General features: G+C 47.7%; 2 protein-coding genes across 2 annotated transcripts in view; one reads left to right on the forward strand and one right to left on the reverse strand.

Moving 5' to 3' along the window:
• The window catches only part of MFSD11 (major facilitator superfamily domain containing 11), a 37,601-nt gene extending 23,447 nt beyond the window's left edge, over positions 1 to 14,154 (reverse strand). Inside the window, exons 1-8 of the mRNA XM_007959616.2 lie at positions 14,059 to 14,154; positions 13,495 to 13,550; positions 11,777 to 11,884; positions 10,666 to 10,745; positions 10,438 to 10,534; positions 9,112 to 9,170; positions 8,297 to 8,441; positions 2,596 to 2,636 (exon numbers count right to left, since the gene is read on the reverse strand). Coding sequence (XP_007957807.1) covers positions 2,596 to 2,636; positions 8,297 to 8,441; positions 9,112 to 9,170; positions 10,438 to 10,534; positions 10,666 to 10,745; positions 11,777 to 11,884; positions 13,495 to 13,550; positions 14,059 to 14,154 — 682 coding nt within the window. The remainder of the gene's footprint in view (positions 1 to 2,595; positions 2,637 to 8,296; positions 8,442 to 9,111; positions 9,171 to 10,437; positions 10,535 to 10,665; positions 10,746 to 11,776; positions 11,885 to 13,494; positions 13,551 to 14,058) is intronic.
• Positions 14,155 to 15,576: 1,422 nt separating this feature from the next.
• SRSF2 (serine and arginine rich splicing factor 2) overlaps positions 15,577 to 15,806 on the forward strand; it is a 910-nt gene continuing 680 nt past the window's right edge. Inside the window, exon 1 of the mRNA XM_007959847.1 lies at positions 15,577 to 15,806. Coding sequence (XP_007958038.1) covers positions 15,577 to 15,806 — 230 coding nt within the window.

The following is a 15,806-nucleotide window of genomic DNA, read 5'->3' on the forward strand; positions in this document are numbered from 1 at the left end:
CTGTGTCTGTATTAATTGGTTTCCCTTTTCTTTGTTGAAGAGGGTCTGTGCAATCCTTCTGCCTAGTCCGCCATCTTGCCCCGCCTCTGTCTCTTCAATTACTTTTATTGGTTTCGTTTTCCATGTACTCTTTAATCCACCTGGCATTTTGGTGGAAGATCTGCAGTATGGATGGATCTGTATTTTTTCTCATGCTCTCTTCAATCCCACTTCTCCACATCCCTCTTACTCAGCTCTATACGTCTACATGCCAGCAATCATGACGACAGCTTCAGGGAACATTTCATTGTCTTACACAAGGTCACGGTGAGGAGAAGACAGAGTGACAGCAACTGACAACACACTCCTACAAATACACGAACGTTTTTCTAGACTTCTGTTCCATGGTCTTCCTATCCTGATGCTTTCAAATATACCCATAATAGGTTTTAGTATTTAATACAGCAAGTCCTCCACTATCTTCTAAAAATTCTCTTGGCTACTTTCAATCACTCATTCTTCCAGGTGAACTTTAATAGCATTTTGTCAAGATCAAAAAACAAACCGCGACAATCTCACTAAGATGTTCTAGAATCACACTGAAGTTATCCATAAGCTGAGGAGCTAAGTGCTTTTGGATGAAGAGAGCCCAGAAGGCAGGAACCTTGTCTACAAAGCATGTGTCCACAGAACCAATGGAAGGAAAGCCAGGATTCAGTAATGAATGAAACCCTGGCCCGCAGACGGTCAGTCAAAGTGCTGACATTCTTCTTCCTTTCTCCCTTTGCCTTTGGCTTCCTTGCCACCCCACAACCTCATGCTGTTCCCCAACTGCCCAGGAACCACCGCCCTGAACCAGCTTGCCCTACTGCACCTTCTATGCCTTACCTGTTTTGACTGCCACTTTCTCCCATTCAAACCTGACAGTCCAATCCCTTACCACTACTGAGCCCTACCAAGAACATGACCAACGAGCTCCATGCTGGAGACAACACAGCCCTAACCGTGCAAGGCCCTCATCTGACAGAGAGGCAAAAGCCCAGTTTGTCCCACAATCCAGGACACTGGGTGACCTGAGAAGGGGCTGACTGTATGGTGGAGTACCAAGCCCCCCCGCAAGGGCTGGCAAGCCATTCCATAAGCTGAAGGTCCTCCGACCCCCTTCTCCTCACTCCACACTCACCAAGTAAACCGGACACTGACATGGCTCTCTAGGCCCCTGAAAACAAGAAGGGAGCTCTAGGGAAGGGCTCACTGAAAACACTAAACCTGCCAGAAATCATGAAATGGTGCCTCCCGTTTGTTTCATGTGAGTCCTTTCCCCTCTGATCACTGAGGGGTCATCTGACAAAGAAGTTTCGAGCCTAAAAAGCTGAAAGCCAGGCCTCTAACTGTGGTGGTGCTGCCTTCCTAAGGGACAACTGGGCTGCATTCCTTTCAACTGTAGCATGGAACCCAACTTGCAATTACACACATATTCCTCCCACAGAAATGCATAAAACCAACGCCTGATCAAACCTTAGCAACGGTACAGAACGTCTGCGAGGCTCAGACTCCCAGCCCTCAGGCCCTTCCTAAAAAGGGACAACAGGAGTCCCTCGGCCACAAGTCAGTGTGCTCTGAGTCACATGACCCGGGTCACAGCTCACTGGATCAAGAACTTAACACTCTCGCCAAAGACAACCCGTAGGCTAGTCCTAAGGCCCTAAGGGAGTCCAGTGGCCCCAAACGTTGCTCCCTGCTAGAGAGTAACCGACCCCATCAGAGTCCTTCTCCTGGGACACTGAGGAGCCAAGAGCAGAAAGCAGAAACAAGGACTCAGCGGCATCAGAAGCCACAGCTGCCCATTTCTGAAGAAGCCACAGGTGGCCATTATCAGCACTGCCCACTCTGTCTGTCTGACAGCTAAAGCTCCGGTCCCACGCGAGCTGGGTGACCCTGGGTAAAGGGTCTGATTTCGCTAAGCCTCAGTTTTCTCGTAAGTTGGAAATAAGGGCAGGTCTGTATTAGGAGTCGCAGGAGCTCTGGTGGCGCAGTATCTAAGGCATCTGACTTCTGACCTACCAGCCACTCCTCGGAAGGAAGACTGGGCAATCTACTTCTGTAGAGATATCACCTTGGAAACCCAAGGAGGGGTCACTATGAGTCGGATCCAACTCGACGGCATTGAGTTTGGGTTTTTTTTTTGGTATTAGGAGTCATAGAACGGGGAGACTTAAATGAAACACGTGAAGAGCCCAGCAGCGGCCCTGGCAAGCGGGTGGCTCTCGGTGATAGCCACTGGGTCGCCAGAGCTAACGTGCTTCCTGAGGCCTGGAAGAAACGGTCTCCTCCCACTGTCCATCCTTCCTCTCAGTACCCCCACCTGCCGAGAGAACACTAGTTCTTTGCAGCCTCTTATGCCCCCTCACGCACCCAAATGGAGGGTGGTGCATCTCCATCCACCCCCACCCATTAGAGACAGTCACTGGGAAGCTAACGGACTTCGGAGCAGCACACCTAGGCAAATGGGAACACTGGGGGAGCGGCAATCCAAAGCCACCAGGGGGAGGGGAAAGGCAAAGGCTGGAGCTGTCCCTGCACGGTTCCTGCATCTTAGACACGGGAAATACTTACTAAATGCTTCGACTGCCTTTGTCACGTTGTCCTGGGCAGATCTGATTTACAAAAGAGAAAAGAGAAAGATTGTTCCTCCTGAAAATTGAGAAGAGAACATAAACACTATCACACCTGTCTTTAAGTTTACACAAGCTCTGTCTGCTATACGGTGTGACCAGGACTTCCAATGGCCCTCAGTGTCCCTGGCCCCAGGGTCTCCCTGTAGGGCCCATATCCTTGAATTAGAGTGTGTTTAGAGTGCCCATGGTGGCTCTTTATTCTGAGTCACAGAGATTCCAACTAATAGTGACCCTAACGACAGAGAAAAACTGCCCCATAGGGTTTCCAAGCTGCTCTTCTGGAGAAAGACATGGCAGTCGGCTTCTGCGAAGACTACAGCCTCAGAAACTCTGTGGCAGCTGAGTACTCACAGAACTGATTCGATGGCAACAGGTTTGGGGGTTATGTGGAATCTTTACAGGAGCAGACTGCTACATTTTCCTTGTATTCTAAATGGTGGAACGTAACTTCTTCACAAGAAATTTAAGTCTGTTACATATATTCACGCATATCTTCAGACATGATACATCACACAAACCAGAAACATCCTCTACCCTATTTTCACCCTGTTTTCCACCATTTCTATTATACAAAAATCAGCTCTTTAGCTGTAAACCCTTTCCAAACAATTATACGCTCTCCTCATTCAGCCATATGGTTGGGTTCCAAAGACCAGGTCATTATGTGAAAATGGAGGATGACCACATCATGTCACAAAATGGAGGATGATTACATCACTACACAACTGCTAAATTTCCTCATTACATAACTACCAAACCACAGAGAATCATGCCAGCCAAAACACAACCTGAGCATCACAGTCAGCGTCACTCTCACCATTAACGTGAAAAATAGTTGGATAGTAGATTTTATACTCTTGTCATGAAGGAAACGTCAGGGAATCAGAAAGCTGGTAAGTGAGGAAAGGATGTGACACTCGGTCACGTGGCAGGGAGTCAGTGGAATCCAAGAGGTGAAAACACAGGCTTTAGAGACAGAGTCCTGGCTTTGCCACTTTTACCCTGTGTGATTTTAGACAGGATACTTGATCCCTCCAAGTTTCAGTTCCTCTTTTGTAAAACAGAGATGCTCTTACCTATGAGGATTGAAAGAGACAATGGGAATTGAAGTGTGGTTGTTTAAGCTGATTCTGGTGAGAAAGCTTTTAAAAGATTTGATTTCTTACATACGGTAGGATGGAACTGGATACCCCAAAAACAGGCATTGTAAATCCTAACCCCTATACCTGTGAGGTCCAGCCATCTAAGAAATGAGTTTTCTTTGTTATGTTAATGAGGCCTTATCAGTGAAAAGTGTGTCTCAAATCAACCACTTTGAGATGAAAGGATCAGATTAGGCACTGAAGCAAGCAAGCAGAAATAGAGAAAGACTGATGCCCTGTGAGGACTATCAAGAAACCAAGAGGAGCAGAAAGAGTGGACAGAGTGCGCCTTCCCCTCGAGCCGGCACCCTGAGCTCAGACTTCCAGCTTCCGAGACGGACAGCAAAGAAATCTGTTCATTGAGCCACCCACCTGTGGTATTCGTGTTACAGCAGCACTAACAGACTGAGACACCCGACTTCCTAAATGACATTGTTTACGAAAAACAAGGAGCCCTGGTGGACATTCAGGTGACTTAAATTACTAACACAAAAAAAAACGTAGTATGTTCTGACCAACAGGAAAAATTTCCTCAACCAAAAAACAGTCCCTGACTTACACTTTTGAGTTACAACAAACCACCCTCATGACTGGCTTATTGGGTTCTTTTCCTGCACATCTTACTGTTGGTAATACGGACGGCACAGAGTCCTGCAGGGGTAAATGTTCCCAGATGTTCACGCACATATGTTCCATGTTGTGATTTACTACCCCAGACCCCGCCGTGCAGCAGGCTGTGCCCCAACCTACAGTGAAGTCAGCGTTGATGCTGGGAACTGTAACGGATAGAAAGCCTGGCAATGCTCAACTCTAACACACAAAACTAAACTGCACATGTGCCCAGCAGCCATACAACTCTAATTTCACTGCAGATCAGGCCTACCAAACCCAACCCACTGCCATCAAGTTGATTCTGACTCACAGTGCCCCTCAAGAACAGAGTAGAACTGCCTCAGAGGGTTTCCAAAGCTATAACCTCCTTTAGGGAGGAGCTCTGGTAGCGTAGTGCCTAAGGCACTTGACTGCTAACCAGAAGGCTGGTGGTTCAAACCCACCAGCCACTCCTTGGAAGGAAGGTTGGGCAATCTACTTCCATAATGATACTGCCTCAGAAACCCGAGGGGGGTCACTATGAGTCGGTCCCACTCGACGGTAGACAACAACAACTATTCCCTCAGTGGCTCCTTATCACACCAAGAATAAAATCCCAACTCTTACGGCCTCCTCCTGCCTGATGTTATCTATGCCCTGCCTGTCCCACAGGCTTCCTCTCACACCTCTCCACGCCTGCCCTTGGCAATGGCCTCCACCTGCCCCAACTGCTCTCTCCCTGATCTCACTCAGCCCACTCCCCCTCTGTCTCCTCAGAAATTACTCTGACATACTGCTGCATGTTTACCCTCTACTCTCTCCTCCAAAATTAAACCCATTATGCATTGAACAGTGCCCCAAAAATGTGTTGTAAATCCCTATACTTGCGGCTATGATCCCATCTGCAAATAGAATTTCTCTGTTACTTTAGCAAGACAGATCAGTATAGGGCATGTCTTGAGTCAATGTCTTTTCAAGGAATAAAGGAAGCAGGTGGGGGAAGAGAGAGGCACATGAGGATCACCAAGGAGCCAAGAATGCCAGGCCTGCAGACGCTGAAAAGACACAAGGACCTTCCCCAGAGCCGCACTCTGAACTTGGACGTCTAGCCTCCTAAACTGTGAGAAAATAAATTTCAGTTTCTGAAAGCCGCCCACCTGCGGCATTTCTGTGACGGCAACACCAGAGAACTAATGTGAGAAGCTGGACTCTATGAAGAATGCGGCATCAAGATCGCAGTAAAACTCGTTAACAATCTGTGATATGCAGATGACACCACCTTGCTTGCTGAAAGGGAAGAGGACTTGAAGCACTTACTGATGAAGACCAACGACTACAGCCTTCAATATGGATTACACCTCAACAGAAAGAAAACTGAAGTCCTCACAACTGGACCAATTAGCAACATCACAATAAACGGAGGAAAGACTCAAGTTGTTGAGGATTTCATCTCACTTGGACCCGTAATCAATGCCCATGAAGCAGTGGCCAAGAAATCAAGTGACATAGTGCAATGGGCAAATCTACTCACCTCTTTAAAGGGTTAAAGAGCAAAGGTGTCACTTTGAGAATTAAGGCACTCCTGACCCAAGCCATGGTATTTTCTGCTGCCTCACATGCATGTGAAAGTTGGACAATGAATAAGGAAGACAAAAGAAGAACAGATGCCTCCGAGTTACAGTGCTGGCAAAGAATACCGACTACGCCATGGACTGCCAGAAGAACAAACAAACCTGTCCTAGGGGTGCAGCTGGATGGTGAGACTTTGTTTCGTCTACTTTGGATGTGCCATCAGGACGGACCAGTCCCTGGAGAAGAGCATCATGCCTGGCAAAGCAGAGGGTCACTGAGGAAGACTCTCGAGGAGATGGCTTGACACAGTGTGTTCTGGTTCCCTAGTGCTGCTCTGACAAGAATGGACCACACATGGGATGGCCTTACCAAACAGTTTATTCTCTTACAGTTCAGAGGCTTTAAGTCCAAGTTCAAAGTGCCAGGCTCTAGGGGCTGGGTGAAAGCCCCTCAACCTTGGGCTTCAGCTCTGCCTCCTGCTCCAGGCCCACTGAAGCTGGAGGCGTTTCTTCACTCAGACAGCTGCTGGCTGCTGAGGCTGACAAACCCAAGGCTGACAAGTAAAAAGGCACAGTCCCGATGTTACCACATGGCAGGCCATTAATTTAAGTCCATTGTAAGTCCCAAGGTCAGCAGAGCATGGCAGGCTGCTGAACAACGACACGGCCACATGCAGGGTCCAAGCATGCCATAAGCTAGAGACTATCCCCAAGGCTTCTCCTTCTTAAATACAGGAAGCAGGCCACACATCCTAAAGGCAGCTACTCAGCTGCTTGTGGTAAACCCCACCATGGAGGTGATCACCAGTCTCATCATGGGGAATAAGTACCACCAGCTGCCCAACCACCCAACCAGGCCCACCAAGTTGACACACACATTTAACTACCACACAGTGGCTGCAACAATGGGCTCAAACACAGCAACGATGATGAGGACGGCACAGGAGCAAGGACTGCTTTGTGCTGCTGCACATGGGGGCTGTACACAGATGGCACCAACAGCAGATTCCCAGACAGCCCCCTGAGAACACAGACCTCATCTGTCATCCACAGCGCCACCTCTCAGGGTTAGAAGACTGCTGGCACATGGTCAGTGCTATGTGAAGACTAAACACTGAGGCTGCAAGGTTCTTACAATGAGTGAGAACCGCTGCGGAGTCCCTCAGTGCTGCATCTTGTCGTAGTCACACGGACCCCCTGCCTCTCTCTCCTCCGCTGGGCAGTGATGGTCCTTGTAACCAGGGAAGGGGGTGTTCCTGCCTTCTTAGACCAACACCTCCAACGTATTAGTGGAGGAGTACGAAATCATTGTTGGAATTGGGCATTCATCTTCATAGACACCCCCTCCTCAACTACTATTGGCTGGTTTACACATATACAATATAAAAAGTGCAGTTTTACAGATAAGATGTATAAACATATATTATATTTATACATGTTCAAATCTCTCCTTTGCTTTAAATAGACTTGTTGCAAACCGCGTGCTCAGAGATCCCGTGACCAGAGAATTCAGGCCCGTTTGTGGATTAAACACATAGCACAGGACGGTCACTGCCAACAGCAGCGAAAACCAAATGCCGTAAGGGAAGCTCCACAACGGATCAAATCCCAAAGGGGGCCAAGTGAGGGCGGCAAAGGTTAGTTTCCCAGACATCGAGGACCCCCGCAGAGAGATCTGCTACAACCACTTAGATCGTTTTACAGATAACTGGAACGTGCTCAAGGCAATTCACGAATCTTAGTAAAAACACAGGGCCATCTCCTCATTTACCCACTTGGACTACTTCTGGAAAAAGCACCCGAGTAGGTTGGTGCAAGGAGGTAAGAGCAGGGAGATCCCCGGCTCACCCGTGGCAGCTGGTGGCAGCCTGCCACCCTCTGGCACCACATGAACCAGGGAATGTCAGAGCTGGGTTGTGGAAATAGCAAGTGAGGGTGGAGGCTGTTTTCTGTGTAGCTTCATAAGCCCACATCCTTGCACGTCAAAACACACGGGCTCCTGCTAAACCCAGTGAGGAAATGGAGGGCTAGAGAAATGAAAGGGATTATTGCGCCTGTCCAGGTCAAACGACTCATCAGCGGCAAAGCTGGATTACCTGACCATCCCCTAAACCTCTTCACCACCTCCGCCAACTTCTCCTTCCTCCTCCCCCATCCCTCCTTTATCTTCTTCCTTTTCCTGTTTGCTGTAAAACCTGCTCCTCTTGTCTGCCAAGGTAACCGACCTACACAGAATACCTGATTACTAGTTGGGGATACAAAGGTTGGTTGTCTCTGGACTAGATGTACTCAAAATATATTTAGAAACAGAAGGAGTATTTCTAAAGCTCCTTACTCATTGACTTCCAGGTCCTGGTCATCAGAAGACTCATCTTCTTCCAGGACGTTTTCAGAATCTGGTTTCCTAATGAGAAAGAAAAGAACTGTCCCCACAAGGCTAATCACTGTCAGGGCAATAAACACTGTTCTTCGGTCACTCTCTGGGGGAAAAAAGAAGAAGAAAGTTGCTAGCATTGAGCATACACACAATTCCAGAATCAGTATTATGTTCAGAGGTGGCTTATGGCCCTCAAGGTCTACCTCACTAGATTTCGACTTTAGCACAAGGAGGAAAATGTGAGATGTACACCCTGGTCTTTCATGAGGGCAACACTAGGACTCATCAGAAGGAACACTAGGCCAGGGACTTAGTCACATTCTTTGTAAGCAAAGAACTGCACAGGCTAGTCAGCTGAGGGGTCAAAAGTCATCTGGCAATTGGCCAGCACCCATGGCCCCAGCATCCCCTTTCCCATTCCTTGAGATGCCACCTGAAGCATGGCTATCAATTACAAGCCAAGGTTCATAACTTAATCCAAGATAAAAGGTGACTAAAATCTGAGCGCACTTGAGGTGCCAAGGTTCATGAAAACAAGCAGAACAAAGAAATGATGGATATTCACGGGCCTGTATTCTGCTTTCAACACCTCTAACTTGCCTGCTAACCAGACGGCTGGCGGTTCAAACCCACCAGCCACTCCTTGGAAGGAAGGTCGGGCAATCCTACTTCCGTAGTGATACTGCCTCGGAAACCCAAGGAGGGGTCGCTATGAGTCGGGGCCGACTTGACGGCAAACAACAACAACAACAAGGCTAGTGAATGAAACCCACCTGAGATCTGCGTCTTCCCTTGCCAAGCAAAGTATATGTAGAGATTCCCAAAGAACAAGCTGGGGAAGGAAGAGGGGGAGCGGACATTAGGACACGATTTTAACTGTCATCGTTCTTCAAACAATTATTGTCAGTGGTTGCTACAAAGAGGGAGAAAAACACCTACGTAACTTCCAAAGCGGCCACCTGCCCTAGGCCACCTAACAGGATCGGCTCCACCCTTTGTCCTTAGGAGAAATGTGACTGACCCAATGGAGGTCAGCATCCTTCCACATGACTGCAATCTGATCTGCAGAGAAGATCTGACTCACTGTCAAACATGTGATTTATTAAAACTGGAAAGAACTCTTTGGAAACATGCTTATGCTACTTACAAAATCCTAAATTAAAAAATAAGAAAAAAAGTCCTAAATTTAAAAGTCTGTGACTAAACCACACAAATAACCACCCCATGAATTAGTTTTCTGCATCTAATCAGGTAACCTCTGTGCCACCAAGGCTCTTTCCTTGAAATACCAAAAAAAAAAAAAAAACCAAACTCATTCCCATGGAGTCCATTCAGACTCATAGCAACGCCACCCTTTGGGTTTCCGAGGCAGTACATCTGTACAGCAGAGTGGCTGGTGGGTTTGAACCGCCAACCTTCTGGTTAGCAGTCAAATACCTTAACCACTGTGCCATCAAGGCTCTTTCCTTGAAATATAGCAAATACTACATAAATAGTGACTAATATTATTTTTAGGAGCTCTGGTGGTATAGTGGTCAAAGCACTGGGCTGCTAACTAAAAGTTTGGCAGTTTGAACCTACTAGCTGCTCTGCCTTGGAAATCCTCTCGGGCAGTACTACTCTGCCCTATAGGGTCATTATGAGTCAGAACTGGGTCACGGGCAATGAGTTTTTAACATCATTTTCTATTTTCTAATCATAAGTTCTAACAAGGTTTAACCTTAACCAAAACAAAAAAAACCCAAACCCACTGCTATCAAGTCAATTCCAACTCACAGCAACCCTAAGGTACAGAATAGAGCTGTTCCACAGGGTTTTCAAGACTGTAATCTTCAAGGAAGCAGACTGTCACATCTTTCTCCTGTGGAGCAACTGGTGGGTTCAAAGCTCCAACCTTCTGGTTAGCAGCTGAGTGCTTAAACTCTGAGCCACCAAGTCTTTATGCATTTTAAGTAATTCCATAAATTTTTTTTATCCATACTATGTGCAACTAGAAACTTAAGCTATTTAACACAGGATTTGAATTTTCAACAAAACAAAGATCTAAAACACGGTATGACAAAAATCAAAGAAACATTTCACTCTGAAAGGATTAATACCTTGACTGTAAGAGTGCCCAAAAAATTCCACTGTTTCTCCCAATAGTGTGCTCATCTGAATTTATCGTCAGGCAATTTCCTTGCGCTGTCCAAAGTACTGGAATTCAAACCAAAGGTTTATCAAGATAAGGGAATCACTGGGCTTTAGGCACTAAACACTTAAATGATACCCTCAGATAAGCCCCAGGGGCATAAAGAAGAGTAAGGAAACAAAAACCAAAGGCTTACCAGCAGCTGCAATTCCGATGAAAACCGAGGCCGTGTAGAAGGACCAGGGGAAAGGCTGGATAAAAACGGCAATGTACATGCTAAAATATAACAGGTCAACGCATTACAAGCCAAACAATACCTGACACGGGATGCCATTATGCCTTCTACGGATCAAGGGTGAAGGCGACCTCTCCAGTTTTGAAAAAGGGACAACGCAGCCCACTCATTTCATAGTCTACTGTGTTCAATTTGTGAAATCAGGCACTGAATGAAGATTTGCAATCAGCCTTAGCCAACAGTTAGCACATGGTAAAATTGTATGTAGCCCCAAAGTCCCAAAGGAAAGTTTGATTACTTCATTTGCTAGTTCTGGTAGCACAGTGCCTAAGGCACTTGACTGCTAACCAGAGGGCTAGCGGTTCAAACCCACCAGCCACTCCTCAGAAGGAAAGTTGGGCAATCTACTTCCCTAGTGATACTGCCTCAGAAACCCAAGGAGGGGTCGCTATGAGTCGGGTCTGACTCAACAGCACATAACAACAACAAGAACATAAAAATTACACTACTGGTATAAAATTACATCAATTTACAGAAAGTTCTTTTCAGTCCTCTTTGAAATTGACTTTGGGTGCTATTGCCATTAACAGTAAAACAAAAGCAAATATCCATTGTATCACGTTGAAACAACATGGTATCCTGAGCAGTAAACGAAGGCCTCCCTGGAGAAGAGAGTCGAATCCCCATGTTCTAGTCATTTCAAGGCCTCAAGTTCTTCCTGAAAGTTTAATTAGACCCTAACTTATGACGTATTTGAATTACGACAAGCTGCACTTAACTACTGTCTGGTTTTTTTTGTACATCTTATTGCCTGTCTATACGCAACATACAATGTTAAAATATATCTGTAAGTTTATATGCAATGTCTCCAACCCTCAGAGACGAAGATCGGATTTAGAAAGACACTGCTAATAAAAGAATAATGAAAACTAACAATAAAAGAAGTATTCGACTTATGTTAGAACTAACTTACAGCACAGTCGTCAGAAGTCGGGGACTACCTGTACTACGGTGCTTGAACAATAGTGAAAGTGTTCTAAATGAGTGAGTTAAAGTAGATGATGCTACTTACCTGTAAAATAAACCACTAGCAAACATAGAGAGCTGAGGTCCCACGATGGCAACCACGGACGGCGTGATCATGTTGGAAGCAGAGAACACGCCATAAATAATTGCCATGCTGCACACACCACATGCAAAAGGAAAAAGACAGACTCTGAAGCTCTGTCTCAAAACTCACTTTTCTTAAAAAAAAAAAAAAAAAACCATAGATTGGTTAAGTGCTAGGCTGCTAACTGAAAAGTCAACAGCTCTAACCCATCAGCCACTCCCAGGCAAAGAGTTGAGGTAGTCTGATTCTGTAAAGAAACCCGATGGGGGTTGTTATGAGTTGGAATGGGCTTGATGGCAGTGGATGCTTCTGTTTATTATTTATAAGGAGTCCTGGTGGCGCGGTGGCAGAGGTTCGAACCCACTAGCCACTCTGGGAGAAAGATGTGGCAATCTACTCATATCAAGATTTACATCACATGGGGTGGCTGCGAGTGGAAACTGACTCGACTGAAACAAGCTTTTTTGGTTTTATTTATTCTTTGCCTTTCATAAATCTTTCAGTATCAATTGTTCTTTAGTATACACATGGAGGCAAAGTGCTCCAAAACGCTGTGGTATTGCTACCCGTCATTTGAGACAAAGAACATGACAACACCCCTTTACTCTCCAATAAGGAGCCCTGGGAGTGTAGTAGTTGCGTGCTGGGCTGCTAAAAAGGCCAGGGGTTCAAACTCTGCAGCTGCTCCGTAGAATAAAGATGAGACAGTCTGCTTCCATAAAGATTCCAGCCTTGCAAACCCTGTGGGGCAGATCGACCCCTCCTGTCAGGTTGCAGTGAGTCAGAACTGAGTCTACAATTCAGGGTTTTAGGTTTTATTCTTAAATATCACATGTATGGGCAGGCTTAGTATAGGTAATAAAGAACCAAGTAAGAAATGTGGGGGAAAGGTTGCTGCGAGCCAATTATCTAACCGGAGGGAAATGAAGGAACTTGTCTGCACTGTATACATAGTCGTATGTGTTCCATTCCCAGTTCCACTCGGAAGGTATTGGGGAACTCATGAAGTTCTTCATGCTTCATTTTCAACATCTGAAAATCTGAGGCTAAACATTAACCAAGATCTCAAAGCTCCTGATGACAATGCATTATTACAAAATTATAAAAACAAGAAGACTGAATGTTTCAGAATCATATAAAACACATTGGGTTTAGAGTTGGAAGACAGTAACCATGACAACCCTTGAGTGCTTACCAAATGCCAGACAACAGGCCGACTGCCTTACACACATTATCTGATCACAGGAACTGCACTCATAAAAGTAACTTGCCTAATATCAGGAAGCAGTTAGTTGCAAAACCAGGATTTCAAACCCAGTATCTAATTCCACATGACACCTCAAGCTTTTACCTATTATGTCCCCCAAAAGTCTAGATCCAGGAAAAAAAAAATCCACTGCCATATACTCAATTCCTACTCATAGCGATTCCCACTGAGTTTCCAAAGCAGTAAACCTTTACAGAAGTAGATTGCCCCATCTTCCTTCCATGGAGTGGCTCGTGGGTTTGAACCGCCAACCATCTGGTTAGCAGTGCAATGCCTTGGGCACTGCACAGTCAGAGCTCCTTAGAGAAAAGACAGCACCACTAATTCAATCACATTTTGTTGCTGGTGACTTTGATGGGATTCAAGCAACTATCGACAGACGTAAAGTAAAACCAACCATCAGGTACGATACCTGGTATATCCGCTGCCGTGAAAATCCGTGCTATTTAAGCTCCTGATGACAGTTTGCTGTGTGGAAGATGAAACTAATCAACGCCACGTTCATGCAATCTCTTTCCCTGCTGAACAATCTGTTTCCAAGCAAAGACTGAGGATCAAGTCAAAATTCAAGATGGGGCAATGAACAGCAAGGCTTAAGAACGCTCAGAGTTAACGAGGACTAGACAAAAAGGGACTGCAGGACTGAGACGTCAAGCTGAGCAGAGCGACGAGGCCAACAGCTGTAACCGTGTCTCGGGCTTTATTTTGTTAACCATCAAGCACTACCGTGGAGCTTACTGCAGAAAACAACTACGCCAACATCCAAACCCCAAATCAAGTCGCAGAAATAAACAGCAATGCTTAACGCTCATACATGACGCAGGAAATCCAACCCAACGATAAAAACGAGGAGAAACAGGTGGCAAGATAAAGGGACCCATGGGAACGCGCTGTTCTATGTAACCACAGCTTACTATCAGCCCTGGAGTGCATCAGGGCAGACACCTCAAAGGAAGGGGCGCAGATTCCAACTCACCGCCACATTTCCACAAGTTTGAAAAGCGGTGAACATAAACATAAAGGCAACTCCTAAAATAATGATGTTGAAAAGCTTTTTGGATTCCGGGGACATTTTGGCTGGCTCTGCTGGAGGTCAGCAGCGGGCAGTCAGCTCTCCTGGGACGAATCCACCGACAATCCTGAGGAAAGAAAGGAGATGATAAGAAGAGAAGGCAGATCCGGGAGCAAGGCAGCCAAGCTGTCAACTGCCCGTTGCCGTATCAGAATCCCGGACCCCGGGTGAAGGTGTCCCCACGGGCAGAGTTAGGACACTCCTAGGATAAGATCGCAGTAGAGAAGAGCCCACACCCTGAGAAGCGCCAAGAACGTCACTGCTCCAGGTTGAGGGGCCCGCGAGGGGATGAAGGGGCCAAGGGCGAGCTCTCGGCGGCCGGAGCGGCCCCGCCCTCCAGGCCCTGAGTCACGCGGGTCAGACGACTTGGTCACCTGACCGCAGCCGCGGCGCCGGCCGCTTGGCCTGCTGGGAAATGTAGTCCCGGACGGGCTGAGCAGAGAAGGCGCGCTGTGATGGCGCCCGCCCCCCTTGAGGGGAGCAGACCTGAACCAATAGGCCCAGCAAGTGAGGCTAGAAAGGGGATCCAACGGAGTCTCAACTGCTGGGAGCACGTAGTGGGCAAGATGTCGCAGGGTCTGAGGAGACCAGGAATACAGAGTAGCAAATGGACGGAAGGAGTATCTTTTCAACAGAGGCAGGGCCAAGGCCCAAGCAGAAAATCTTCTTGGCCCTCGAATGTTGTTATTATGTGCCCTCGAGTGGGACTCCACTCATAGCGACCCCTCCTTGGATTTCCGAAGCAGTATCACTATGAAAGTAGATTGCCCCATTTTTCTTCCGAGGAGTGGCTGGTGGGTTTGAACCATCAGCCTTCTGGTTACTAGTCAAGTGCCTTAGGCATTATGCTACCAGAGATCCCTGGCCCTCGAATAATAGCACGAAGAAGAAGGCGGAGCCAAATGGGAGCACCGCCTTTTCCTCTTGCCCCAGCGCTCCTGCAACTGCCTCGCAGGCGGATAAAACATTTCGCGGGCTTTCCAACCGCTCTCACAGTCCCCTCCCCCCTCCCGCTAGCCGTGACTACGCGCTTTTCCGCCGGCTCGCCGCTCTTCTACGCAGGCGCAACACGCTGGTGCGGCCGCGCGGCAGCGACGTTACGGGGCGGGGTGGGACGAGCCAATCAGAAGATTTATTTCCGGGTGGCGCGGGCGCCATTTTGTGAGCAGCACTATAAATAGGAGTTGGCGGCGCAGCCCGCCCAGTTGGCTTTCAGGTGGCATTGGGCGCGGAGAGGCTCTGTTTACGTCGTATTGCCAGCTTCTTCAAACGGCACCGCGCGGAAAGCAACTACTCACACAGGCGCGGCGTCGAGCCGAGCGACTGTGAGGAGGCCCCGCTGCCTCAGCCGACGCGCGCGGCTCGCCCAAATCGCTAGTTCCTGACGCGCAGCCCCCGGCCGCGGGCCGAGCCTCCGAGGCCATGAGCTACGGCCGCCCGCCCCCCGACGTGGAGGGCATGACCTCTCTCAAGGTGGACAACCTGACTTACCGCACCTCACCCGACACGCTGCGGCGCGTTTTCGAGAAGTACGGGCGCGTCGGCGACGTGTACATCCCACGGGACCGCTACACCAAGGAGTCCCGCGGCTTCGCCTTCGTGCGCTTTCACGACAAGCGCGACGCTGAGGACGCCATGGACGCCATGGACGG

The sequence above is a fragment of the Orycteropus afer genome, unplaced genomic scaffold, assembly GCF_000298275.1.
Source record: "Orycteropus afer afer isolate SDZICR_OR568_19922 unplaced genomic scaffold, OryAfe1.0 scaffold00018, whole genome shotgun sequence".
In the NCBI taxonomy this organism is placed as follows: Eukaryota; Metazoa; Chordata; class Mammalia; order Tubulidentata; family Orycteropodidae; genus Orycteropus; species Orycteropus afer.